Genomic DNA, 27,738 nt, shown 5'->3' with positions numbered 1-27,738 from the left:
TTATCCTTACAAATAGAAGTTACTTTACCAGCAAAAATGGGCTTATTTGGGAATAGGAGAGAATTACAATTCTGGACATGCAAGATACAGCAAAACTGTAGGAAAATGTAACAAAGGAGAAGAACGTTATTGTACGGAGAGGACGAAGGGGGTTAGAAGGGGCTGTTCTGAAGGAAAGTCCAGCGGAGAAGAGTTCAGGGTGACGATGGGCTCTCGCCGGCTGAGGCGCAGGGCCCACTCACTGCTGTGGGAGATGCAGTGCGCGTCTTTTCCGTCGGGGCCTGTAGCTGAGGATTCTTGGCTGCTGAAGCTTCTTCTGTCGGTAATTCTTGACTCGCAGCCGTACCAAGCGAGAGCTCGCCCTTTCACACTTTAGTGGGGCTCCCTTTCCTGGGTTTCACAGCACTATGTGCCTGGCCTGTGCTAAATACTTCTCCTGTCACTTCTCGCGAGGAAAGGTGCAGCAGTGACCAAATCTCGTCACCGGATTTCGAGTTAGAGCTGTTTCTGGGAGCGCGTCCGAATCCCCGAGGGACTGTCCAGGCACGGAATGTTCAGGCTCGTCCCAGAAGGTTCTGACCGGGGAAATGCAGAAGTGAAGCTGCGCCCCAGGGGCCCCCTCCGGGCTGGTCCTCCCTCCAGAGTGCGGGCCCTGCGTCTCTGCGGGAGGAACCCGGGGTAGCCCCGTCAGAGCAAGCGTAAGCACAGCCGGGGTAGCCCCGTCAGAGCGAGCGTAAGCACAGCACTGCCACTCCGCACCGCGGGCTCCCCTTCCCAGCAGCCCTTGCGTGTCCACTCGGGCGTCGCCAAGCCGAACGCGCGGGCTCCCTACGCGAGGCCTGCGCGCGGCAGAAACTACAACGACCAGAAGGCCACGGGGACGGCGGCGACCCGCCACCAATCCCAGCCCCGAAGCGGGGCTATATCCTGCGGCTCGCCGGGCTTCCGGCGTCTCCCTCGAGCACGTTCGTCTTGCCCTTTCCCCGTCCTCGGGGAGTTGACCTCCCGCAGGCGCCTCCTTGGGACCCAGCCGTGGGGTGCGGGGTGGCGGGGCGGGAAGGCTGGGATGAGCTGCCCCGTTCCGTCCCAACCGTGATCTCCGGTAACGGGGCTGTCCTCTTCCCTCCGCGCTCGCCCGCCGTCCCCTCTGACTGAGGCCCCGATTGCGACGGGCGGCGGGCGGGCACCCTGCCCGGCGGAGGTGTGGGCCTCAGCTGCGCACTCAAGGCCTGCCCGGGTCCCATGGCGGCGGCGGCGCTGGTGGACCTGGCGCGGGTGAGTGGGGTCCACGGTAGAAGGGAGTGGGGAGTCCCTGGACCCTTCCTCCACCTTCACTTTTGCTTCGCTGCTGCGACCCTCATATCACCCCAAGCCTGAGGTCCTGAGTCCCGGCCGGAGTTGCTGTGGGAATTTTCACGATTCTGGAATCCAGTGGGACAAGATCTGGAAAGCTGTTTCAGGCACAGGGACCGGGATGTGCAAATGCTCAGAGACGAGACTGAGCTGGGAGTATTCGGGGAACCACAGGCCTCCGTTATTTATATCCGGTGGGCCGGAGTCAGGCCTGGACATGGCAGCCTGGGGAGCTTGGCCTGAAGGTTGTGGGAGCCACGGAAGGTTTGGAGTAGAGATGTTCACAGGCTCCCTTTGGCTGCAGAGTGGAAAACAGAGGTAGGGTGGGGCAGGAGGTGAAGTTGAGGGGGCAGAAAGGGAGGCTCATAAGGATGCTCTTTTACTAGATTAGGTGGGTGATGGTGTCAATCCAGGTCCAACCTGGAGTTGGGAGAAATGGTTGGATTTTGGATCTTTCACGTCAGCCAGACTTTGTGATGTGCAGAGAAGTGGAGGAGCCTGGGCTAGCTTGGCAGGTCTAAGTTAGTTACGCTGAGGAATTCAGCTTGGAGACATCCAGTCAGCCTGTGAGCTGCAGTGGAGCTCTGGCTCACATTTGAGAGGGGGCATCTTTAGCTTTTGGTGAAGATGTCCTACAAGGGCATCTGAGGACTGGGTGGCTGGCCTGGGTACTGGGCGGGGTCGGTGGATGTCACAAAGTCAGATGAAGGGAGGAGGAGCCACAAGAGAAGGTGTGTGTGAGAGGGGGTCCAGAAAGTGACCAAGATCCCTGGGACAGAGGCTAAGGCATATTGGAGACGCAAGTAACATGACAGTGGAACTGGGACTCGTGTTTAGTCAGCTCTCTGTGGGCTCACAGGCATTTCTTGGCCACCCTCTGTGGGGTCTGAGTGTTTCAGTCAGGATGACAGGTTAGTTCAGTGGCAGTAGGCTGAGTGTCCTAGGCTTGGGGGGGGTGCGTCAGAAGGAAAGAGGAATACTGAGGCTGGTGAGGGGACAGCATGAATAAAGGCAGAGAGACCTGGAGGTCCCAGAAGTCTTTGTGGCCTAGTCTGGATGGCTAAGTGTTAAAGGTAGGAATAGGACCAGTTAGAGAAACTGAAGGAAAGCTGGGTGCCACCTCTGGAAGTGGGGACTTTTAGAAGTCTGGGTCAGGATGGGATCCTGGTTGACCTCACCAAGTTAGCCACATTTTGGACACCATTTGCAGAGTGATCTGTAGGGTTGCTGGGAGGAAGAATGGGCCATGGGATAGTGGTGGGGTCTGGAGATGTGTGGTACAAAGACGGACGTGCACATGCAGGGGCGTATGAATTGATGGACTGGAGTCCTGGTACTGGGGGCCTACGCGAGATGAGCCCCAGTTTCATTGTTCTGGGAGGCAGGATCTGGGGAGCCAGGAGAATCGTCTGGTAGGAGGCAGTGAGGCCCCACGACCAGGCTCAGACCTTGTGGCAACTATCTGCCCACCTCCCTGCTGTGTGAAGGAGGACACAGTGATCAGTGGGACACGAGGAGACAATAGCCCCCATGGCTTTGGAGCTCAGGGAGAAGGGTGACCTAGGAGTTTGTTGGCAGGGTTGATTTGGGAGTCAGAGACTACCCACGAGAAAGATGGCAGCATGTCGGGTCACGGGCTCAGGTCTGGATGGGTTCATCTGTGTTTTTTTTTGTAGTTTTCTTGCTGCCCTGTCCTCACCATGGCTGACTTAGCTGTCTTCACCATGACAGGACTGGGGGACCTTTGAGGACATGGCCATGTACTTCTTCCAGGAGGAGTGGGAGCTCCTTGATGAGACTCAGAGGCGCCTGTACCACAATGTGAGGCTGGAGACCTTGGCGCTTGTGGCCTCAATGGGTAAGGCCCTCTCACCCCAGCTTGCTGTTCTGGTCTCTGTCCTTCCTCTTCTCCCGGGAACAGCTCTGTGTTCTGACAGCTGAGCAGCTGGGCTATCTGCTGTGTGTGCAGAGCTGGGGCACAGGCACAGCCTGCTCCTTCCCCTGAGGAGCCCCAATATCTGCTTCCCTTCCTGCAGAAGGGCTCAGGACCGAGGGGCTCCGTCTGGTTGCCTGCGTTTGTCTAGATCAGTGGGACCTCTGTGCCTAGGTTCTTCCCCCCCCACTTTTTTATATCAGACATTTCCAGGAGCCGGGCTACGTCATGGACTATAGACATGGACATCGTCACTACCTGCCACTGGGCTCTTCCTAGGAGATGCTCCTCACAGGCTTATTTTGTAACACTGGGTTTTCTCCCTAGTTGCGGAGATGACGTGAGCTCCCTCTCGTCTATCACAGGGTAGGTTGCCCTTGGCTGGGCCAGACACTCACCCGCTCTGTCTTTTTCCCAGGACTTAGAACTTTCAGATCTTGCATGGTTGCTCACCTGGAACAGGACAGAGAGGGCTGGGAGCCTGACAGGGTGCACATAGCTCCATATACCACAGAAGAGGCTGGGAGGGGGTCTGGCTCTGATGAGTGGGAGCTGGAGCAGACATGACACTGGGGCTGGGTTCACACTGTACTACTTGCCCTGTATCCACTGGCCTTTGCTGCTGGGGCCAGTACCCGTACCTTACTCCATTTTCCTCCTTGTTTTAGACAATGCATTCTTGCCATTTCTACTTTGTCTGTGTACAGTGCTCTGATCTGTGTCTTCCTTATTCCCCTCCACTCCTCCTTTTACAGGGATGTCCCACCTTAGCCCACGGTCAGTGTATTATGAGATGTGCATATATCCTCATAGAGGCTTTAAGCACCAGATGCCTGGTTGCAGCTGGATTTTCCTGCGCTCGAGGAGACTCTGTGACCCCTGTTCCTGTCCGAGATCTGGGGCCTGCCTGTGTTGGGTCATGCTGAGAGCTGAGAGGTTGCAGTTCCTGCCTCTCCTCCCAGCCAGAACCCTCACGTGTGTTCTCATGTCCTGGATCTTCACCTTCAGTGCCTTTCCTGGGCCCTGTCCTGCACCACAAGCTCTACCTCCCCCTGACTTGATCCTGCAGACTCACTTCTAAATTTGTCAGATCCACATCTGGGAGGGGGCTGCCCCCTCCCAACAAAGCCCATATACACTTCGCCGGTATTTCTCTGCTTTCAGGTTGCTGGTGCGGAGTGGAGGAAGCCCCTCTTGAACAGGGTGTTTCTGTAGAAGGAGCGTACCATTTCAGGACCCCTAAGGCATATCCTTCTACCCTGAAGGCCAACACCTGTGACATGTGTGGCTTGGTCTCAAAAGACATTACACCTGGCTAAGCATCAGGGAAATCACCCTTCGCAGAAACCATACAAGTGTGAGGCATTTGGGAGAGGCTTCTGGCTCAGAATAAGCTCTCACCAGTTCCAGCAGGAGCCCAGTAGAGAAAAACGCTTCACAGGTAGCAAACGTGCTAAGGATGTCCTGGACGGCCTCGACCTCCTGCAGCACCGGGCCACCCACAGCATGTGGATACCACACAGGCACCAGGCACAAGGAGGCCTTCCAGCTGCCAGCAGCAGCAGAGAGGCCACACCGCACAGAAGTCCTTCAAGTGCAGCAGCTGTGGGAGCAGCTTTCTGAAGGCTCTCATGCTCCTAGATCATCTGCTCACTCATTCCAAAAAGAGACCCTGCAGATGCCCAGCACGGGGAAATGCCCCTGAAGAGCAGGCCACCATTGTTCATCACCCAAAAACCCCACTGGGGAGACATCCCATGTGTGTAAGGAATGTGGGAAGGCCTTCAGTCACCTTTTGAAACTGAGGACACATGAGAAAATTCCTACTGAAAAAGTGTATCACGGTTGCAGTGAGTGTGGGAAAGCCGTCACCCAGAAGTACACACTCGCTTGGCACCGGAGACTCCACTGAAGAATGGCCTTATGCCTGTGGCCACTGTGGGAAGACCTTCACTTGCAGCTTCAGTGTCGCTCGCCATCAGGAAGTTACGAAAAGAAAGGCCTTGTAAGTGCAGACCATGCCGGAGTCTCCAGCTGCATCGCCAGTTTTGTGGAGCACCAGAAAATACACACTGGGGCAAGGCCTTGTACGTGCAGTAAATGCGGGAAAGCCTTCATTAACAGTTCTCATCTTCATTGGCATCAGAAAGTTCACAACAAGGGCATCTGGGTGGCTCAGTGGGTTAAAGCCTCTGCCTTCAACACGGGTCATGATCCCAGGGTCCTGGGATAGAGCCTCGCATCAGGCTCTCCACTCAGCAGGGAGCCTGCTTCCCCCTTTCTCTGCCTGCCTCTCTGCCTACTTGTGATCTCTGTCAAACAGTGTGGGAAAGCCTTCAGCTGGCCCTCTAATCTTGTTGCACACCAGCGAATCCATAATGGAGAAAAGCCTTATGAATGTAACAAGTGTGGAAAAGTCTTTAATCAAAGCTTTGCCCTCATTCAGCTCCAGAAGGTTCATACCAGAGATAGGCCTTATGAGTGCAGTGAGTGTGAAAAAGCCTTCAGCTATAGCTCCAACCTTGTTACACACCAGATAGTTCACACTGGAAAGAGGCTTTCCAAGTGCAGCCAGTGTGGGAGAGCCTTCAGTACAAGATCCAACCTCAGTCGGCACCAGAGAGTTCACACTGAAGAAAAGTCTTATGCGTGTACTGTGTGGAAAAGCTTTCCGCTACAGGTCAGACCTCTCTCAGCACCAGAAAGGTCACCGGAAAAGAGCCATCTGAGTGCAGTGGACATAGGAATGCCTTCAGCCAGAGCCCCAGCCTCACTCAGCACCACAAGGTTTATACCAAAGAAAGGTCTAAGGAGTGTGGCAAATGTGGAAAACCACTAACTAACTGGGGCATTTTCTTTGTTCACCTTAAGAGCCCACATTGGGCTCTCTGCTCAGCGGGGAACCTGCTTCCCCCTCTCTCTCTGCCTGCCTCTCTGCCTACTTGTGATCTCGATCTGTCAAATAAATAAATAAAATCTTTTTTTTAAAAAAGAGTTCACTCCTGAGAAAACTTATGTGAAAGGAACCTTTGGGAAGAAGCCATAAGCCAAATATTGAAAAATATCCTAACACCCCTCCCAGGAGATCGCCAGATACCTGGGAAGCTTTCAGGAACTATATCACACTTTCTAATCTGTCCAGGTGCTTTGCCAGATTATGTCATATGCCAGATGGCATCTCACTTCTACAGGCTGGCGGGGCCCCCCACAGCCTGTCATCTCAGCATATTCAGGGAAGGCTGATTTTGTCCTCACTCATTCCCAGGAGGGAGACATGAGTGATGGGAGCTCTTTGGGGTGGCCTCATTTTCCATCTCTGCCCAGTGGTTCAAGCATGGACCTGACTGACCTCTTCTCTCCAGGACTTTCCAGAAATAGCTTCCCTCTTTTGTGGGTAATTTTTTTTTTTTAAAGATTTTATTTATTTGTCAGAGAGAGAGAGAAAGAGGTCACAAGTAGGCCGAGAGGCAGGCAGAGGCAGAGGGAGAAGCAGGCTCCCTGCCGAGCAAGGAGCCCAATGTGGGACTCGATCCCAGGACGCTGGGATCATGACCCGAGCAGAAGGCAGACGTTTAACCAACTGAGCCACCCAGGCGTCCCTTTTGTGGGTAATTTTTTTAAAAAGATTTATATATTTATTTGAAAGAGAGCAACCACAAATAGGGGAGGTAGCAGGGAGAGGGAAAGAAAGAATCGGGGCTTGATCCCAGGACCCTGGGATCATGACCTGAGCTGAAGACAGACGCTTAAATGACTGAGCCCCCCAGGCACCCTTTTGATATTGTCTACAGATGGTGCCTGCGATGGATCTGTCCAGTCTCCAAATCACCCAACCCTGGAACTGCCTGCCTCACTGTTGAAGCTGTCTTTAATTTCTATCCATTGTGTGTATGGTTGGGGGTGGGTGAGATGGAGAACAGAATGGGGCTCTAACAGGAGTAAGGCCCCTAATGTCCAAAATCTATAGACAGGTTGGTCACATCACCAGATGTAAGATCTCCAAGGGCCAGGCAGAACCGTAAGCGGGTACAGGAACACCGGTTTTGAGGTGAGGGGTCAGGGAGACTGGCAAACGAGACGCTATGCTTGAGCCACATCATACCCACTCAATTCCATGTTCACACGGATGGCTTCCAGTCAGCCACGGTAGAATTTATACCACAAAAAAAACGAACAAACAATAATCCTTTGAAAACAAAAAAACTGGGGGGAAAAAAAAACCCAGTTGACACTGTCTTTGGCCATAGGAGAGACCCAGCTCTGGAGATCTTAGAAGTCCTGTGTACTCTCATCTCCTCCTCTAGCATGCGTACAGTGACCCTTCACGATGGGCATACCCAGCATATGCTGCTCACTGCCAGAGCAGATAACCTAAAGGTGGTGTGGGTTCCTGTAGTCTCCCTGCGCTGGTCACTTCAGGGCCATCAGTGCACAGGCAGGAATGCTGGGACTGTAGTCCCGGACTTTGGCAGCTCGGCCAATATTCCAGGTCACTGTGTCCATGGCCGCCATCATCTGCTGTTTTTTGCTGCCCCTGAGATGAGGCTGTCCCTGGGTACAAAGATCAGAGATGATGGGATCAACATAGAGTTGCCCCCATTCTTGGGTTTTCCAAGAGTGAGAGATCCATATGTTTATGTGAAGCCTTTTGATTCTATAAATGTTGCAAACTTCTGAACAAAGTTTGTAAGTATATATGCGACCTCTCTATGTGGGCAACACGGAAGGGCTGCTTGGGGTTAGAGGGGAGTCCAGCAGAGCCAGTGGAGCTCAGGCCTGAAAGCAAAGTGGGGCAGACACTCATTATCAGAACGCAATCCCTTTTATCCTGAATGGTCATCTGTGTGGAGACCTTGTAAAATGAAGTCTTCTGGCAAAGAATCCTGATTCGGAGAAATGCCCTGACCTGAACCTGACTCTGCTCTCCCCATCAGGGCTCTGTGCAAGGCAGCTGGCCTGCTGTGCATGCGTGCGTGCGTGTGTGCATACACATGTGCCAGAACAACGAAAACAAACCCCTTGTGGCTCTGAGTGTCTAAACACTGGGGATACTAATGTTCATCTTGACGCTACAGGAAGATTGTCCTGTGAACCAGCCACAGAAGGAGGCAGTGTCGAGTGAGAGTCAGAAGCAGGCCTTCTGATCATTTGAGCCCCAGATCCATTTAGTGCCCGAAGCCAAATGCCAAGTGGACTTCTGGGTTCCATTAACCAAAATAGGCCAAGGCAATTCGATAAGGAAAAAGATAATCTTCTCAACCAATAGTGCTAGAACAACTGCAGAGCCAGATGGAAGAGCAAACCTCTAGGCTCACCCAAGTCATATGCAAAAGTCAACTCAAAGTTCATCACAGACACAAGCAATAAAACTTCCAGAAGAAAGCACACTGACCCTGGATTTGGTGGATTTCTGAAACATAACAAAAAACATGACAAGAAAAAAGATAAATCAATTGGACTGGATCAAAATTTTCAATTTTTGCTTTTCAGTAGTCACATCAAGGGGCACCTGGCTGGCTTGTTGGAAGAGCATGCAACTCTTGATCTCAGGGTTGTGAGTTCAAGCCCCACGTTGGGTGTAGAGATTACTTAAATAAATAAAAACTTAAAAAGATTAAGAGGCTTCGGGAAGCCTGGGTGGCTCAGCCCGTTGGGTCTCTGCCTTTGGCTAGGGTGGTGATCTTGGGGTCCTGGGATCGCCACCCCCCCACCCGCCCCACCCGCATTGGGCTCTCTGCTCAGCAGAGAGCCTGCTTCCTTTCCTCTCTCTCTCTCTCTCTGCCTCTCTGCCTACTTGTGATCTCTGTCTGTCAAATAAATAAACAAAATCTTAAAAAAAAAAGATTAAGAAGCTTCAATAGGCACATCAACAAAATGAAAATGCAATCCACACACTGGGAAAACTATCTGCAAAACAAATTCTGACAAAGGACCCGATCGAGAACATATGAAGAATTCACACAACCTAATAGGACAACCCAGTTTTGTTTTTTTTAAAGATTTTATTTATTTACCTGACAAAGAGAGAGACCACAAGTAGGCAGAGAGGCTGGCAGAGAGAGAGGGAGAAGCAGGCTCTCCGCTGAGCAGAGAGCCCAATGCGGGGCTCAATCCCAGGACCCTGAGATCACGACCCGAGCCGAAGGCAGAGGCTTAACCCACTGAGCCACCCGGGCACCCCAAGACAACCCAGTTTTTAAAAATGGGCAAAAGTGACTCGAACACTCACTTCACTAAAGAAGATATATGAATGGCAAATAAGCACATGCCTTCTATATAAAACATGTTACTATTTTTTTTTTAAGATTTTATTTTTAAGTAACCTGTATACCTAACCTGGAGCTTGAACTTCAAACCTCGAGGTCATGAGTTACATGCTCTACAGACTGAGCCAGCCAGGTGCCCCTAAAATGTGTTTTTATTAACGGTTCACAACACTCCCACAGGTATTCTAGAGATGGTGAGGTGGCCAAGAGCACAGAGTCTGGAGCTACGCGTTGTACATTTACGTACCCGCTAATAATGAGCTGTATGCTCTCACACAAGTTACCACGTCTCTGTGCTTCAGTTTGCACTATATTTAACTGATGCTTTGACTGGCTGTGGCAGATGTAAAGGTCTGCAGGTACAGAGAAACTCTGTACAACATCACCCCACACAGACTCAGTCATCAAAGCAGTCATGGCTGCCCCACAGATATGTCTCCACGTCACTCCACGTTGCCAGTCTCCAATCCCTATTCCTCATACCCAGTGATTATCACTTAATACACCCACCTGGTTCTTAGATGAACACAGGAGGTAACCCCGCCTAAGAGAGTCTGGTGTCTAGAGGGCATGTCTTTTTAGCCCAGGGGGAGTGCTTCTTGTCATTGCTGCAGGGGGTGTCCCATGAAACATCCTCTCCAACAAGAGATCAGCAGCTCCTTCTGCATCGCTGTCAGGCTTTTAGACTCACTTCTCCCTTCACCAGGTGAGCTCTTGGTATCTGACTTAAAAGATTGAGAGCCTAGAATCTTTCAGCCTTTCCCAGAAGGGCACAGGATAGAAATGCAAATTAGGATATACACTGGAAAGGAAGAAGTTAAAGTGTCTTTTTTTTTTTTTTTTTTAAGATTTTATTTGTCAGAGAGAGAGCAAGAGCACAAGCAGGGGGACCGGCAGGCAGAGGAAGAAGCAGGCTCCCCACTGAACAGGGAGCCTGATGCAGAACACAATCCCAGGACCTGGGATCATGACCTAAGCCCATGGCAGATGCTTAACCGACTGAGCCACCTAGGTGTCCCCGAAGTTAAAAGTGTCTTTATTTGCAGATGACATGATCTGGGTGTAGAAAATCCCAAGAAATCCATTAAAAAGTATATATAAAAATAGGTATGAGGGGTACCTGGGTGGCTTAGTTGGGTAAGTGTCTGACTCTTGGTTTTGGCTCAGGGCTCAGCACTCAGTGTAGAGTACTCGTGAGAGTCTCTGTCCCCCTCTCCTGCCCCTGGGCCCCTCCCCCACCTCTATTCCTCTCTCCTGCTCTAAAAAAACATATATGTATATATGCAAATATATGCCATATGTATATATGCAACAAACAAGAACAAAGCAGAGCTGCAAAGTTTCCCATACAAATGATCAAATATGATTAATGAAGCAATTCCATTCATAGCAGCCTGAGAAAGAATGAAATGAATAGGTCTAACAAAACAAGTGCGGTGCTCTGAAAACACTCTGAAAGCTATAAAACAGTGCTAAGAGAAACTGGTGAGAAACAGTCCATGCTCATGGATTAGCTGATTCAATGTTTTAAGATGATAGTGTTCTCCAAATTGAAATACAGACTCCATGCAATCCCTATCAAAACCACAGCTGACATCTTCAGTAGAAACTAACAAGCTGATCCTAAATTCACAAAAGACTTACAAGAGCCAAAATGCTTTTGACCAGGAACAAAGCCGGATTTACTTTACCTAATTTTAAAAATTTCTGTAAAGCTACAGTAATCAAGACAGTGTGGCACTGGCATAAAGACAGACACACAGATCTGTAGAACAGACTTAAGAGTACCAAAATAACTTTACTCAAGTGATTTTCTTTTCTTTTCTTTTTAATATTTTATTTATTTATTTGACAAAAAGAGAGAGATCACAAGTAGGCAGAGAGGCAGGGAGAGAGAGGAGGAAGCAGGCTCTCTGTGGAGCAGAAAGCCCGATGCGGGGCTTGATCCCAGGACCCTGAGATCATGACCTGAGCCGAAGGCAGAGGCTTTAACCCACTGAGCCACCCAGGTGCCCCGATTTTCTTTTCTTTTTTAAGATTTCATTTATTTCTTTGATAGATGGAGATCACAAGCAGGCAGAGAGGCAGGCAGAGAGCGAGAGGGGAAGCAGGCTCCCCGCTGAGCAGAGAGCCCGACAAGGGCTCAATCCCATGACCCCCGGGATCGGGATCGGAAGGCAGAGGGCTTAACTCAGTGAGCCACCAGGTGCCCCCAATTGATTTTCAATAAATACAATGTGGGAAGATGGTCTTTTCAACAAATAGTTCTTGGAAAATTAGGTACCTACATGCAAAAAGATGAATTTAGACCCTCACCTAACTACATGAAAGTTACCATGCAATGATCATAAATGGAAATATAAGAGCTAAAACTATAATACTGACAAGAAAAAAATCAGAGAAAAATGTTGACTTTTAGTTAGGCAAATAATTTTTTAGATATGAAACCAGGAGACAATGTATAAAAGGAAAAACTAATAAATGAGACTACGGTGTCTAAATGGGGTGTCTCTCAATCGGATGGGGAACCCCAAATGCGAAGCAGAGATGGGGTGGAAATCAATGGCAGGGGAGATGAAAGAATTCACCTGAGGCAGAACAGAGGAGAAGGAAGTTTAAACGGTGGACAGGTCAGCAGAGGTCACAGCAATGACGCAGTGGGCAGGGGCTATTTTCAGTGTGGGGAGATGAGGAGGTTGGTGACATGTGGAATTCTCCTTTTTGGTAACTGCCTGCTTGAAAGTAGTCCACTGGTCAGTTAGACCTTTGTATATACTTTTTTCTTTTTTTCAAGATTGATTTATTTATCTGAGAGAAAACACGTGCACATGTGAGCCCCCGGGGGGGAGGGGCAAAGGGTGAGGGAAAAGGAGAATCCTGAGCAGACTCCCCCTGAGCGTGAAGCCCCCATGTCGGGCTCAATCCCATGACCCTGAGATCATGACCTGAGCTGCAATCGAGAGTGGGATGCTCATCCGACTGAGCAACCCAGGCCTCCAGGGTCTATGGATATTGTGAGGTGGGTCACCCAGTGATCCTGTCTGTGTTCAGCCAGGGAGTCACTGTGGGCTCTTTCTACATCCCATCGCTTAGGCCTGTTTGCCTAAAAGCAGCCTCTACATAGAGACTTCATCAAAATGTAAAATACTGCTCTTCAAGGGACACCTGGCTGACTCAGTTGGTACAGCAAGTGACTCTTGGATCTCAGGGTTGTGAGTTCAAGCCCCATGTTGGCCTCAGAGCTTACATTAAAGAAAAAATAAAATATCCCTCTTCAAAAGATGTTATTAAGAAAATTAAAACAAGGGGCACCTGGGTGGCTCAGTGGGTTAAAGCCTCTGTCTTCGGCTCAGGTCATGATCCCAGGGTCCTGGGATTGAGCCCCGCATTGGGCTCTCTGCTCTGCAGGGGGTCTGCTTCTCCCTCTCTCTGCCTGCCTCTCTGCTTACTTGTGATCCATCTGTCAAATAAATAAATATATCTTAAAAAAAAAAGATTTAAAAAAAAATTAAAACAAGCTACAGACCAAGAGGAAATAAATACGGAGTCTTAATACAGAATATATAAAGAATTTGTGCAACTCAATGATAAGAAGACAACCCAAGTAAAAATGAACAGAAGATCTGAATGGACATTTTATCAAAGAAGATAGATAGTTAAAAAGTATATGAAAAGATGCCTGACGTCATTATTCATTAGGAAAACTTAAGTTAAAAACCCCTTGAGATGGGACGCCTGGGTGGCTCAGTTGGTTGGACGACTACTTTCGGCTCAGGTCATGATCCCGGAGTCCCGGGATCGAGTCCCGCATCGGGCTCCCAGCTCCGCGGGGAGTCTGCTTTTCCCTCTGACCTTCTTCTCGCTCATGCTCTCTCTCACTGCCTCTCTCTCAAATAAATAAATAAAATCTTAAAAAAAAAAAACAAAAAACCCTTGAGATTACTGGGTACAGAGTTTTAGTTTTGGAACACGAAAAAGCTAGAGAGAGGTATTGGGGGATAGCTGTACAACTGTGTGAATTTAGTTAATGTCATTGAATTGTACACTTAAAAATATAAGTTTTATGTGTATTTTACCACAATTTAAAAAAATCCATTGAGATACCATTTCACCCTCACCGGGATGCAACACCAAGTGTTGGCAGGAAGGCGGAGAAAACAAACAGTCCTACAGTGCTGGTGGGAATATAAAATGGTAGAGACACTTTGGAAAACAGTTTGGCAGTGAAGAGATAAACATGAACTTAACACAGGACTTAGCAGTTCCACTCCTAGGAATTGTCAGGCAGGAAGACCTTACTCTGCCCTATGGTCCTTCTAACTGGACTTAGAATCAAACTGACATGATACAGATTATCAAGAGAAAATCAAATTTAATGGGCATACATACAGGGAATCAACAGACAGGAAATTCCAAAGACAGTGAGGCAACATGAAGCTTACGTGAGCTGAGGGCAGAGGTCTAAGGATACGAAGCGGAGAAAGCCCTTCAGCAAGAAGTTGAAAGGAGAGATTTGGAAATACAAGGTTTCTCTATTACGCAGATAAATTCCTTAAGTAAAGGGGAGTCTCTGTTCATAGCTCTCTTCCTATTACAGGCTCTCCTTCCCCATGTAAATTAGGCAGTTGTGGGAAAGGCAGAGAGCTTTTCCTGCATCTGCTGGTTTTGTTTTTTGTTTTTTAAGATTTTATTTATTTATTCGAGAGAGAGTAGGAGCAGGGAGGAGAGAGAGAAAGAGGCTCCCTGCTCAGCAGGGAGCCTGATACGGGGCTTGATCCCAGAGTCGGGTGCCATGACCTGAGTGGAAAGCAGACGCTCAACCCAACTGGGCCACCCAGCGTTCTGATTATTCCTTTTTTTCTTTTAAGTAGGCTCTATACCCAGTGCAGAAGCCAACTGCCTCACAATCAGAGATCAAGACCTGAGCTGAGATCAAGAGTCACACGCTGAGCCACCCAGGTGCCCCTTGATTACCTTTAAATCAAAATAATCTTTATGCCAAAGTGGCCCATCTTGGGGAAGCCTGTCCTTGACTCCTAAGAATCCACCCAAGCTAAATGAAAACATATGTCTCCACAAAGATTTGTAAGCAAAATGCCTACTAGCATCATTTATAATAGCCAAGAACTTGAAACAATTCAAAATCTGTCAGTTAATGATGGATAAATAAACCGTGGTGTATCCATACAAAGGAATATTATTCAGCAATAAAATGGAAGAAAATTCTGATATTTACGAATAACATGCATAACCTCAAGAACATTATGCTCAGTGACAGAAACGAGACACGAAGAACTACATACTACATGATTCCACTGATACGAAATATCCAGAAAAGGCAAAAGTATAGAAACATACGTAGATTAGTGGTTGCTAGGGGCTGGGGATGGGAGTGGATTTGGGCTATAAAAGTGTCCAAAGGAACCTTCTGAGGCGATGGGAATGGGTAAGATAATAATGGCTGTACAACTCTATACATTTACGAAAAGTCATTAATAGTGCACTTATAACGGGTGTGTTTTACACTATGTAAACTAACCCTCGATAAAGCCACTTAGCAAACAGGACTTTTCATTCTCACAGTCCTGGAGTTCCTGACCGCATGGTGATAACCAGAGTATCCAGCCCACTAGAAGATGACAGGAAAGCATGAAACACTGGTTAGGCGTACAGCTCTGGGAGCTACACAGATCCTTAAGACGCCCTGCAAACCTTCATCTTGCAAGGACCCAGACATGAAAATGGTGTGCCAGGCTCCCCCATGTCCTATCTGTCCACTCAGTGTTCTTTACCCATTAACGGTACTCATTTCCTTCTCACACAAACACAAGTGGGTGATATATTGCTAGGATGTGGCCTTCAGGGGGCCTCCTTTAAACACTGCTGAGATGGGAAGGACAGTCCCTGAAACACTGACCATCAGACCAACCACTGCCTTTTCTAGGCGAACTCCAGGTCCAAAGCTTCGGAACACACAGGCTTCATTCTTTGCCAGGGAACATGGGGTACAAAGGCCAACTGAGTCACATCTGGACCGAGATGAGCCATGCCTTGCTGCTGTGCCCTCTGTGAGGTGCTACAGGGGCCCTGATGACCAACCTATGAACACCTCTGTCATGTTCTCTATGCGCTCCTGCTAAACAGGAGTCTAACATCAGAGGTGAATTAACTGGTGATAAATGCATTATCAAATGGCCCAGAGCAGTGTGAGGTCCTGGTACCAGAGCTGGGTGATGACAGCAATGATAAGAACTGTTAGCAGGACCTGAAGCAGCTCGATGAAGGCATCAGGGATGTCAAAGGCAGACTTCACAAGGTCCATAAACAATGGGAAATTTACCCAGAAGCCCTCCAAAAGCTATCCCATCAGGCCCTTTGCTTAGAGCAGGAATCCATGCCAAATTCAGTCATGGGTGAGCACCATGATACCACTTCAGTGGATGCCGGGCCACCGCCATCTCTCCAGGGGAAGGCAAGCAGGGAACAGGGACTGCTTCTGCTGAGCAACAGGAGGGGACCATCAAACACAGAAGGGCTTTTCCCACAGAACCCAGCAGTGCAGCAAGTGGTCTCAAAGTCCAGGTGGCCCCTACAGGCTTCCCCACACACAGGGCAGTCACAGAGTGTCTCTTCAGGTAACGTTCTTCTGTACAAGGTCCAACTTGTGGTTGAAGGCTACTAGGTAGGGTCTTTCTCAGGTATTAATTCTTTTGTATTGAACAAAGTTTGTAAAATAGGTTGATTATTTAAAATAAAATGTTTTTTAAAAAAGAAAAGGGCAGTGGAAGACTACATTCACTGCTCTCAAATGGCTTTTTTCTACTGAAGTTGTTGGTGTTGACAGGGCAGGAGCCGTGGCCAACAGCTCTCCCGTGCTGGCTGTACACACAGGAGCTCTCTCCAGTTAATATTTCTACGCAGAACACGGCAGGAGCTGCAGCTTTTTGCTCTCCTACTCCCTATACTCACTCACAATGCACTAATTTGCTGCAAAACTGGATTCAATCTTGTGAGAGGCGGCTTTCCAACATCAGCTGTACTCATTATGCCTTTCTTCAATAAGGATCATGGGAAACAGGTTCAATATTTTCTTGAAAGTTACTGCATTTCTACAACTGTTCTCTGACATGAATCTCTTGGTGCTAACAAGAATGGAGCTCTGGACGTAGATGCCCACATTCTCTGCACTTGGGTCCTTTAGTGCAAGGGAGAAATGGAAAATTTCACTCAAGCCTGGGCCATACTCACCGCCTTTATAAAGGCTTTCTCAAGGAGAACATTCTGGTGGTCAAAAGGAATAGAGCTCTGGCTGGAGGTTTTCTCATGTTACCACATTCACAACATTTGAAGATATGAATGTACTCCTGCTTTCTCAGGATGGAGGCAAAGGAGATAACCTTCCCACCTTCCTGACGTACTTGGGATTTTTTTTCCCATTCTGAAACATTTTTGGTGACTGAACACCTCTCCAGACACCATACGTTTACTGGTCTCTTCAGTGTTAGTTCTCTGTGGGTCAGCAAAATGTCGAGCTGGTAGGGCCTGGCGATAGGCAGGGGCTGTGCGGTGAGGGTGGTCCGGCCACTGACACTGCATCTACCTTCCTTTGAGGGAACAAGCAGTCTCATGGAGGAACAAATTTTCAAGAACTACTTAAAGATGTATCAGCTCAGGACATGTTAAAGAGAGGCCATTGGTGGGGGACCTGACCAGAAGAGGGGAGAAGGAGAAAAGCTGTAAGGCAAAGGACAAGAAGGATCAGCCAGGGGACAAGAGTCAAGGGAAAGAAGAATGGAGTGTCAGAAAGGGATCAGAACAATAGAAAAGAGGCATGGCTACTCACTTTGGGACCAGGGGAATAGAGGACATAGGTCAATTACCAAATGAGAGATGAGCCCACTGCTACAGTCCCTCCCACAACAGTTTCGTGCTGACCAGGACTGGTCCTCCATGGGCCTCTCTGGTCAAGAAATGATTCAAGCTGCCCTGTCCAGGTTTCCTTGCCAAGTTCAACTTGGGTGACCACATTTAGGGTAGTGCAGACAGTCATTCTTAGATGGGATCAAGTGGTTTGTGAGAGGTCAGCCCCATGTCAGGGGATTTACCCATGACAGAGCAAGAGGGGTGAGGATTGCTATGCATCTGAAGAACGAAACCTCACGAAACGAGGAACCAGAAAATATCTCAGCAGAAAAGCTCATTGTCCCCATAATCAATGACCATGTCAATGCTCACATGTCATCACAGGGACTGACAAGGCAGAAAACTTGCTGGTGGGGTTTTTTTTCCCTGACAGAGGGGACAGAAAAGCAACAGGCCCTGATGGGGTCTCTTGGCCAGATAATAACCAAGCTTGATGTGATCTCCTATGAGGGTTGTGATATATTTTTTTTTTTAAGATTTTTATTTATTTCTTTGACAGACAGATCCCAAGTAGGTGGAGAGGCATGCAGAGAGAGAGAGAGAGGAGGAAGCAGGCTCCACGCTGAGCAGAGAGCCCGATGTGGGGCTCGATCCCAGGACCCTGGGATCATGACCCGAGCAGAAGGCAGAGGCTTTAACCCACTGAGCCACTCAGGCGCCCAGGTTGTGATATTTTTGACCCTCAACCATGATAAAAAGGTCCCAAGACAAAGAGTTCAGGTTGCTTATGCAGCAGTCTGGGAGAAGAGGTATCAAACACAGGCCAGCATCAGGACCAGCAGCACAACCCACGGGGAACGCACTGGCCTAACCTGGTGAGGACAGGACCATGCCATGGTAGTAGCCCCACTGTGCCTTATGAAGGAGCCCCACTTTTTCTAAAAGAGATATGTAGCCTTCTCCTTAAAGGTCAATGGGCTCTGCAATACCAGGCCAGGGAGCAGATGGCTGTGAGCCCTGGGCATGGGACCTGGGGCCCCAGTCTGTACTGCCGGCCACCTCCCCTTATGTCTCCCAAACCTTGTTCCCTGACATGCCTGCTCACCCTCTGAGGGTGGCCCGTCCTCCTGGATGCGCACTCTCCCCAGATCCACTGGTCTTTGGACAGCGCTTCTCTTTTTTGGCACCCATGTCCTCCACCTAGCCACTGGTCCTTCCTGGACACCCCACATTCACCTCAGGGCCATTCATCTGTAACCAAAACTCAAGACTCTCCTTCCAAAATGCCATTCTCGGGCCCTTCCTTGGACCACAGCCTGGCATGGGAGGCCAAACCAGAACTCCCTTTGTGTTCACAGTACATATGTCACCCACACTCAGAGGTCTCCAGACAATTCGGACTCTACGTCTACAAAATCTAACTGCTAATCTTCCCCAAAACATCCTCCTCCTTTGGGACCATCTCAACGAGCAGTAGTACCTCATTCCTTCTAAACCCTTGGGATGGTCCTTTATCTGCCACTTACATTCAGTCCTCACATCCACCACGAAAACCCATCAACTCCATCTTGAAAATCTAACCGAAATATGATCGCTTCTTTCACCTCTCCTACTTCTGCCCTGGACAGGCCACCACCGTAACGGTCCCGACAAATGCTGCCGCAGCATCCTCATGAATCTTCCTGTTTTCAGCCTGGCCACAACCCCTCTCCCACCAGCGCGCTCACTTAGTATGTCTACTGGGTATTCATTGGGATACTCTCAAAATCCTACAACAGATCATGGACATCCCTCTTCTACTAAAAAATTCCCATGACTCCTAGCACTCCTCTCACGCTCTTGGCTCCTTGCAGTGGAAGACGGAGCTTTCCTGAATGTTCTCGGGTCGGTCTTACCTCTGAGTCGTTGCACATGCAGATCCCTCTGCCTGAGTCCTTTGTATCTCACGACACTAGGTTCTGGGATGAAGACCCGGCCCCTGCGAACGCTCCATCGTCCTGAACGTCAAGGCCCGCAGTTCAGTCGGGGACTAGGACACTGGGACTGAGTCCAGCCGGGTGGGGGCCAAGACACGATTCTTCAGCCGTGACTGCTAGATACGCTCACTCATCACGCCCGCAGGACCGGGGAGCCTCCTGGACACAGGCCACAACCTGGCAGCAAGGTCCCTCACCCACACGGGACAAAACGGCAAGCGGACAAAGAAATGGCCGGATCCCGGAAGTGGCGACCGGAAGACCTCGGCTGTGTCGGAAACGCTCCTAGCCCATCATTGGCCAGAGTCCGGACAGCGCGCTCACAGGGATACACTGAGGAAACACTCGGTGAGGGGCTTTCTGGGTAATGTAGTTCGCGTCGCGGGAGCAGGGACGTGCCGGGCGTGGGTCCCGATCACCTCGGCAACCACGCAGCGGCGCGGCGACTGGCTCCGGGACCTAGAGTTTTAGAGGGCTGCGGGCCTGGAGCCCCTGCTTGCTCAGGGTCTGGGCGTTTCTGCGTGAGCAGCTGAGGTTGGGGCGGGACTTCCGTTGTCGCCACTGCATTCCTCAATTCGCGGTTGGTGGGGTGCTTGGCAGGTGGCCCCTGGGACCAGAGATGAGGGTAGGGAAGTGCCGGGACTGTCACCACTCCACTGCACGCACTTTTCCCCCTCCGCTAACGGCTCCTCCTTCCTGAGCCTTGGTTTCCCCGGATGCAGAACGGAGGTAACGACCCCCCCGCTTCGCCTTCGTCCCACGGTCTCCGGATGCAGTTCCCAGGTCCCTGGGTGCATGCTATGCTGGGGAAGACTAAGCCCCTTAGTGCGACCGTCAGCCCGCGGTCACCCCGGACAGTGGGGATTTGAAGCTTTGGAATAGCCCTCATTGCTTGTCCCTGTCGCCGCCTCGCACCGTCCCGCCCAAACCACAGACTGACCAGGACAGCAGCGTCGCAGATGGACCCGGGTCAGGTGAGTGGAGGGTGTCCCAGCCCCTTACCCGCTGGGATCCCAGTCCTGATCCTGTACCGCCTGTACGGGGAAGAGTGGTGTCCTGGACTCTTCACCTACACTTGAGTCTGGAAGCCAGAGAGTCACTTCTCCTAGCATCCAAAATCCAGGCCGGAAGTTATATGGAGGGGTTCACTGTTAGTTTGCAACCTCCTCCAGAGCTTCCCTGATGTAAGCTGACACTGAGCCTGTAGGTGGAGGGCAGGGAGAGAGTGAAGAAAAAGGCAGGTCACTCCAGATTCGTAGGTTGCAGGTTAAATAAGCAAGGGCAGGTACACAGCAAGCTTGCCTTCGACAGCCACAAGAAGAGTAGACCTCCACATCAGCCCACTGAATCATAAGTTTATACAGAGACCTTAACTTGGTTCAGTCACGGATACCACCCAGATGGTTTCAGCACCACATCACATCTCAAGGCTATGTCCCTGAGGGAATTTCTGGGAGGGGGTAAGAATACACATTCCAAGGACCGGAGGTGAGGACAAGCCTTGATTGCCCAGGTCCAGCTCATGCGTGGGTCATCTGGCAGTCACATCCTCTTGATGACCTCCCCTGACATTCACATTTCTGGAATCCTATGGGATAAGGTCTGGAAGGGTGTCCCAGGCAAAGGGACCAGGATGTGCAAATTTCTTGGAGGTGAGTATAGGATGAAAATGTTCAGAGAACTACAGGTCTGTATTCTGTCTGGTGGACATAGAGAGCAGGAGGACAGGTATTGGCCTGGAATGGCAAGCTGAGGAGCTGTCTCTATTTATAGAGTGTGGTGGGAGTGTGGAAAGTTTAGAGCAGAGAAGGGAGGTGTTCTGACTCAGGCCTTTTTTTTTTTTTTTTTTTAGATTTTATTTATTTGACAGAGAGAGAGACAGTGAGAGAGGGAACATAAGCAGGGAGAGTGGGAGAGGCAGGCTTCCCGCCAAACAGGGAGCCCGACAAGGGGCCCGATCCCAAGACCCTGGGATCATGACCTGAGCCAAAGGCAGACACTCAACCACTGAGCCACCCAGATCCCCTGACTCAGGTTTTAATAAGCTACCTCTGGATGCTGAATGGAGAACAGATTTGGTCAGGGGGTGGTGGAGGTGGGGTTGGAGGTAGGACGACCACTGAGTCTTCCATTGAGTGACTGCAGTAGTTCAGGTGTATGTGCTTTTAGGCCAAAGGTAGAAGTAGGAGAAATTGTTGGCTCTTGAACTTTTTAAGAAGGGTGGACTAGATTTCCTGATGTAACACAGTGAGATATGAGGGTTGACCCAGGTAGATAGATGTGGAAGTTAGAGTGAGTAGATATCAGAGGGAAGATAAAGAGTTGGGTTTGGGCCATATTGTATTTGAGGTATCTGACAGACTTCCAAATTAAGGTATCAAGTATGCTTTATATCAAGTCTAGGCTGGAGACATCCAACGGATGAAGACTTGTGTGTGGACATGATGTGTGGCTGTGGTGAATGGTGACCAGGCCTCTGATGAGAGACTAGACATGAAGCATGAAAGTAACAGAGGCAGGATGACAGTGGGGCCTGAGGTAGGACTGGTTTACCACTCTACAACTCATCAGGTTTTTGTGGCCACCCTCCTTGGGGTCTGAGGGTGGGGGAGGGGGTGTCTGGCTGGAGAATAATCAGGGGCAGAAAAGGTCAGTGTAACCTAAGAGTCCCTAAGCCAGGGATAGGGGACAGTAGGTCTGGGATTTGTCTACTAGGAAGAGTGAGAACAGCTTTGACAGGTGAAGGGACAGCATGAGGGGACAAGGATAGAGGTGGAAGAGAGCAGGGGTGTTTAAGATCTACTCATGGTTCTGGGGAACTGAAGGCTGAAGTAACAGGGCTAGGAGGGGAGGCATTAACTAGAAGTGATGGCTGTTTCTGGAAGTCGTGTTTTCTGGAGATCCAGGCAGGCCAGGCTCAGTGTTGGATCCTGGTTGCCTTTGTTGGGTGTGCTGTGCGCATAGTGGGATATAGGGATTTAGGGAGATGCCTGTGGTGTGGACGGGGGGAGGGGGGCTAGATATGATGATGGTGTAGTCCAAAGAATGACATGTACAAGGTAAGGGAATGTGAACCAGTATGCCCAGGGCCCTGGTACTAGAGGCTTAAGGGAGAAAAGAGAGTCTCAATTTTTTTATACTTGCGAAGTGTGATCTGGAGAGACAAGAGACACAACACGAGAGAGTTTGTTTACCTTGGGGAGGGGTTCCTGGCCAGTCCAGCGCTCAGACAGCAACTGTCTACGCACCTGGCTTGTGTTCCTCTGGATTGGGTTGGCCTGGATACAGTGACCAGTGGGACTACAAGGAGAGAGGGACACCAGTGGTGTCAGGGCCTCTCATGTCCTCCGAGGTGGGGGACTGAGGAGGAAGAGGAGCTGCAGGTGAGTGAGGGGAAGAGGACCGAGGGGGTCACAAGAAGAGGACGTGCCAGTAGTAGGTGTGGCAGCACTCTGAGTCATAGGTCAAGGGCCTGCATCCATTTAACTATTTTGTTTGTTTTTCAGCCCATCCATTGGTGCCTTGGCTTAGGTGTCCCGTCATTGCAGAGCCCAGTGACCTTTGAAGATGTGGCCGTGTACTTCTCCAGGGAGGAGTGGGGGATTCTTAATGTAAGCCAGAGGCACCTGTACCACAGTGTGATGCTGGAGAACTTTGAGCTCATGACCTCACTTGGTAAGGCCTTTCTGCCTGGCCCAGCATGGTGACCAGCTTCTGCCCTTTTGCCTTTTTCTCACAGAAAGATTTCTGTTCGCCCCATAGCTGGACTCAAGGCACTGGTTCTTTGCAGGTTTCCTATTACAGATCTTGTGGGTGCTGGGACTGGGCTGTGTGCATTCTCCACGTCTCTCTCAACAGCCTCATGAATAGTCCCAATAGCTCTTGCCCAGGGGCCCCATTGGGGCAAAAGTTGGGGATCAGGCACCTGTCGTCTGCCTGATGGATCCAACTAAGCTTGACCAATCCTGGCTGGAGGATCCATTGTGGGGGACACCTAGATTCTTTTCCTTCCCTCATGAGACTTAAAAAAAAAAAAAATTCATTGAGATATACCATACAGTTCATACTTTGAAGTGTATAGCTCAGTGATTTTTAGTGTATTTGCACAGTTGTATAAATACCACCATAAACTAATTTTAGAACATTTTTATCACCTAAAGAGAAAATGTGCCCATTAACATTCCTTCCGCATCCTCCTTTAGCCGTTCTCTCTCAGCCTTAGGCAACTGCTAACATACTTTATGACTGTGTACCTTTGCTTATTTAGACATTTCATACAAACGGAGTCACACAGTATGTTTTTCCATGAATGGCGTTCACTTAGCATAATATATTTGAGGTCATCCATGCTGTAAAACATGTCAGGACTGCATTCCATCTTACGGCCAAATAACATTCTGCTGTGGAGCTGTACCATGGTTTGTTTATTCGCTCGTCAGTTGGTTGGGCATTTGTTTTGTTTCCACTTTTCAGGTGTTAAGAAAAATGTTGCTATGAACATTCAAGTACAAGGTTTTGCATAAGTATGTTTTCATTTCTTTTGGGTAGATAAATAGAAATGGGATTGCCACACTGTTTTCCAAATTGGCAGCTCCGTTGTATAGCTCCACAGCAGTGTATGAGCATTCCAACTTTTCTACTTCCTTATCAATATTTGTTGTCTGTTTTCCCATAGATAGCCTAGGTGGTGTGAAGTGGTTTTGATATGCATTTCTTTAATGACCAATGGTGTTGAGCAACTTTTCATGTGCTTACTGGTGTGCGTGCGCACACACACACACATCATTTGTCCTTCTCTTTGTCCTCAACTTTAGTAAGGCCTCCTTTATTCTGTGGCTTGGTTAGGTCCTGTCTTGCACAGTAGGCTCTTCACTCTTATTCTGGGCCCTTGGCCTGTCAACATCCCTTGGACCCATTCCTGTATATCTCAGCCATATAGTTCTAATGAAGTTACCCTTTCCACCAAGTGGAACACTCAGTTTGCCAGAAAATTCTTTGCTTTCAGGTTGTTGGCATGGAGTGGAAGATGAAGGGGCCCATTCCAAGCAGAATACTTCTGTAGAAGGGATGTCACAGGTCAGGATCCCCAGTGCAAATCCTTCTACCCAGAAGGCTGACACCTGTGATATGTGTGGCCCATTCTTGAAAGACATTTTGCACCTGGATGAACATCAAAGAACATATCCTGAGGAGACCCTCTATACATGTGGAACATGTGGAAGAGAATTTTCGTTCAGTGCAAACCTTCACCAGCACCAGAAGGAGCTCAGTGGAGAAAAACCCTTCAGATGGGACAAGGATAAGGACTCACATATGGAAAATCTTACAGTTCACCTGTCTTCACTTGTGGGGAAGCCCTTCACTTGTGGAAAAGGTGGTAAGGATGCCTTGGAGAGCCATGACCTCTTCCAGCACTCAACCACTGACAGCAGCAGGAAGCCACAAAGGAGCACAGAGTGCAGGGAGACCTTTTCACACAACTCTAATCTTGAGCAGCTCACAGAAGTCCATACCACACAGAAGCTCTTTAAGTGCAGCAACTGTGGAAAAGCCTTTCAGAAGACCTCCACTCTCCTCAACCACCTGAGAACTCACTCTAAAGAGACACCATTTAGATGCCCAACAGTTGGAAATTCCTTAGAGGAATCAACCCTTAGAGGAAAATCAACCCTTGTTAATCACCAAAAATGTCATGATCAGGAAACATGTCATGTGTGTAAAGCATGTGGGAAGACCTTCAGTCACCCTTCTAAACTGAGGAAACACCAGAAATTTCACACTGGAGTAAAATATTATGAGTGTGGTGATTCTGGGAAAACCTTCCAACACAAACTCACACTTGTTCATCACCAGAGACTTCACACAGGAGAAAGGCCTTATGAGTGTAGTGATTGTGGGAAAGCCTTTAGTAACAGGTCACACCTCACTCGGCATGAGAAAGTCCACACTGGAGAAAGGCCTTTTGAGTGCAGCAAATGTGGAAGAGCCTTCAGCCAAAGCTCCAATTTCCTTCGGCACCAGAAAGTTCACACTCAAGTGAGACCTTATGAGTGCAATCAATGTGGTAAAGCCTTCAGCCGCAGCTCTGCCCTCATTCAGCACTGGAGAGTTCACACTGGAGAAAGGCCTTATGAGTGCAGTGAGTGTGGAAGAGCTTTTAACAATAACTCCAACCTTGCGCAGCACCAGAAGGTTCACACTGGAGAACGGCCTTTTGAGTGCAGTGAATGTGGTAGAGACTTTAGCCAAAGCTCCCACCTCCTTCGACATCAGAAAGTTCACACTGGAGAACGGCCTTTTGAGTGCACCAAATGTGGGAAAACCTTCAGCAATAGTTCCACCCTCATTCAGCACCAGAAAGTACATACTGGGCAAAGGCCTTATGAATGCAGCGAATGTAGAAAGGCCTTCAGCCGCAGCTCCAGCCTGATTCAGCACTGGAGAATTCACACTGGGGAAAGGCCTTATGAGTGCAGTGAATGTGGGAAAGCCTTTGCTCACAGTTCTAGTCTCATTGAGCACTGGAGAGTTCACACAAGAGAAAGGCCTTATGAATGCAGTGAATGTGGGAAATTCTTTAGCCAGAACTCCATTCTCATTAAACATCAGAAAGTTCACACTGGAGAAAGGCCTTATGAGTGCAGTGAATGTGGGAAATTCTTTAGCCGAAAGTCCAGCCTCATTTATCACTGGAGAGTTCACACAAGAGAAAGGCCTTATGAATGCAGTGAATGTGGGAGAGCCTTCAGCAATAACTCTCACCTGGTTCGTCACCAGAGAGTTCACACACAAGAAAGGCCCTATGAGTGCAGCCAATGTCGGAAAGCCTTTAGTGAAAGATCTACACTTGTCCGACACGAGACAGTTCACACCAGAGAAAGGACTTATGAATGTGGCCACTGTGGGAAAATCTTCAGCCGCCTCTGCAATCTTGCTCAGCATAAAAGGATTCATACCTGAAAGAAACCTTATGGAGATGGTCCTTCTGAGACGATCTTCAGCCATGTCAAACTTCATGCAGCAGAATACCCACAGAGAAGTTACCTGGATGTACCACTAGTGTGGAGAAGGCTTCAGAAGGTACTCTGCCCTTTCTGAGCAGCCCAGGACTGAGCTCTCTCCCCTCTGGAGCATAAACCCCTTTCCAGCCTGCCTGGATCCAAATATTTGCAGCAGTCATCTACATATGCAGGAAGAAAACAGCTCCCTTTGCTTCCCTTCCCCTTTCGTGGAGGGAAACAGGATTGTCTTGGGCCTACTGGAATGGATTCATTCCCATTGCCTCTGAAATGGTTAGGAAGTGAATTAACCCCATACTGGTCAAGGGCCTCGAGGGATGTCCAGTTTGGGCTTCTCAGAAAGATGCCCATTCCTCATGGATATTGTCATGTCTGCATGTAACCCCAATTATGTGTCCAGTGAGCCCACACATCACCCTCCCCTGGAACCGCTTATCTTGGTCTTCTCTATTCTGCATGATAATAAAGACCAAGTAACCAAGTCTTTTTTTTTTTTTTTTTTAAGAGAGGGATGGAAGGGGCAGAGGGAGAGAAAGAATCCTAAGCAGGCTCCATGCCCAGCATAGAGCCTGACTCAGGGTCAAAATCACAACCCTGAGATCATGAACTGAGCTGAAATCAAGAGTGCTTAACTATATGAGCTCCAAATGCCCTGATCAAGTCACCTTTATTTATTTTAGATTTTATTTATTTATTTGACAGAGCACAAGCAGGGGTTGTGGCAGACAGAGGGAGAGGGAAAAACAGGCTCCCTGATGAACAGAGAGCCTAACGTAGGGCTGGATCCCAGGACCCTAGGATCATGACCTGAGCTGAAGGCAGATGCTTAACCAACTGAGCCATCCAAGTACGTCTCACATCAGCTTTATTCTTGGGGGGTTTGGTGGAGTAGGCTGAAAAAGTGGGTAGAGTGAGGGATGGCTAAGACAGGGCACGCAGCACCATCTGCCTCACGGTGTAGAAGGAACATAGGGAGTTGCTCTACATTCTGTTCTGGCCTACTTTGCAGTGCGTGTGAAGGACTAGGAAAAAAACTGAAGGGTTCATAAAGTGAACATAGTGGCCTATGTTTCAGAGTTACCAGAAGGCCTACAGCTCACCCTGAAAGAGGATGCTAGTCTGCACTGTTGGATTAGGAGGCAGGTCCCTGGTTCCTAGAGAGATGTCTGGGTTTTCCCATCTGAGGAGAAGCTGTCTTCTGGTTCCATAAAGAAGATATGACCCTGGGAGGCCAGTAGAGGCCCAGTGGATTCTGTATGTGAACAGAGAAACAATCGGTGTGAGGTAATAGGGAGTTGGGGAGACTAGTAAATTACAGCACTGCCGCT

General features: G+C 49.2%; 3 protein-coding genes and 1 long non-coding RNA gene across 6 annotated transcripts in view; 2 read left to right on the top strand and 2 right to left on the bottom strand.

Annotated features, from left to right (window-relative positions):
* LOC111139855 (zinc finger and SCAN domain-containing protein 22-like) overlaps positions 1–27,738 on the bottom strand; it is a 135,779-nt gene that overhangs the window by 15,788 nt on the left and 92,253 nt on the right. The gene's annotated exons all lie outside the window — the stretch shown is intronic.
* LOC111139879 lies at positions 429–19,599 on the bottom strand. The gene is made up of 3 exons (XR_002640117.1): positions 19,311–19,599; positions 3,685–3,739; positions 429–660 (listed from the first exon to the last, which is right to left on the bottom strand). It is a non-coding gene; the product is annotated as an uncharacterized LOC111139879 (long non-coding RNA).
* LOC111139878 (zinc finger protein 552-like) lies at positions 660–5,494 on the top strand. The gene is made up of 3 exons (XM_022492306.1): positions 660–1,275; positions 3,085–3,211; positions 4,451–5,494. The coding sequence occupies exons 1-3, from the start codon at positions 1,243–1,245 to the stop codon at positions 4,603–4,605; spliced, it is 315 nt and encodes a 104-aa protein (XP_022348014.1). The 5' UTR covers positions 660–1,242; the 3' UTR covers positions 4,606–5,494.
* On the top strand, positions 20,071–26,850 carry LOC111139860 (zinc finger protein 132). Of its 3 annotated transcripts, XM_022492280.1 has the most exons (4): positions 21,810–21,929; positions 22,898–23,066; positions 24,397–24,859; positions 25,499–26,850. In XM_022492280.1, exons 1-4 carry the CDS (start codon positions 21,885–21,887, stop codon positions 26,349–26,351), a joined length of 1,530 nt encoding a protein of 509 aa, XP_022347988.1. In that variant the 5' UTR covers positions 21,810–21,884; the 3' UTR covers positions 26,352–26,850. The 3 variants fall into 3 exon arrangements, with proteins under 3 accessions (XP_022347987.1, XP_022347988.1, XP_022347986.1); XM_022492279.1 differs by lacking the exon at positions 21,810–21,929 and adding an exon at positions 20,071–20,365 and having other exon boundaries at positions 22,940–23,066; positions 24,397–26,850; XM_022492278.1 differs by having other exon boundaries at positions 24,397–26,850.

Source organism: Enhydra lutris, unplaced genomic scaffold (genome assembly GCF_002288905.1).
Source record: "Enhydra lutris kenyoni isolate GAN:26980312 unplaced genomic scaffold, ASM228890v2 scaffoldscaffold122, whole genome shotgun sequence".
Lineage (NCBI taxonomy): Eukaryota > Metazoa > Chordata > Mammalia > Carnivora > Mustelidae > Enhydra > Enhydra lutris.
This window is presented reverse-complemented; position numbering and strand designations above follow the sequence as displayed.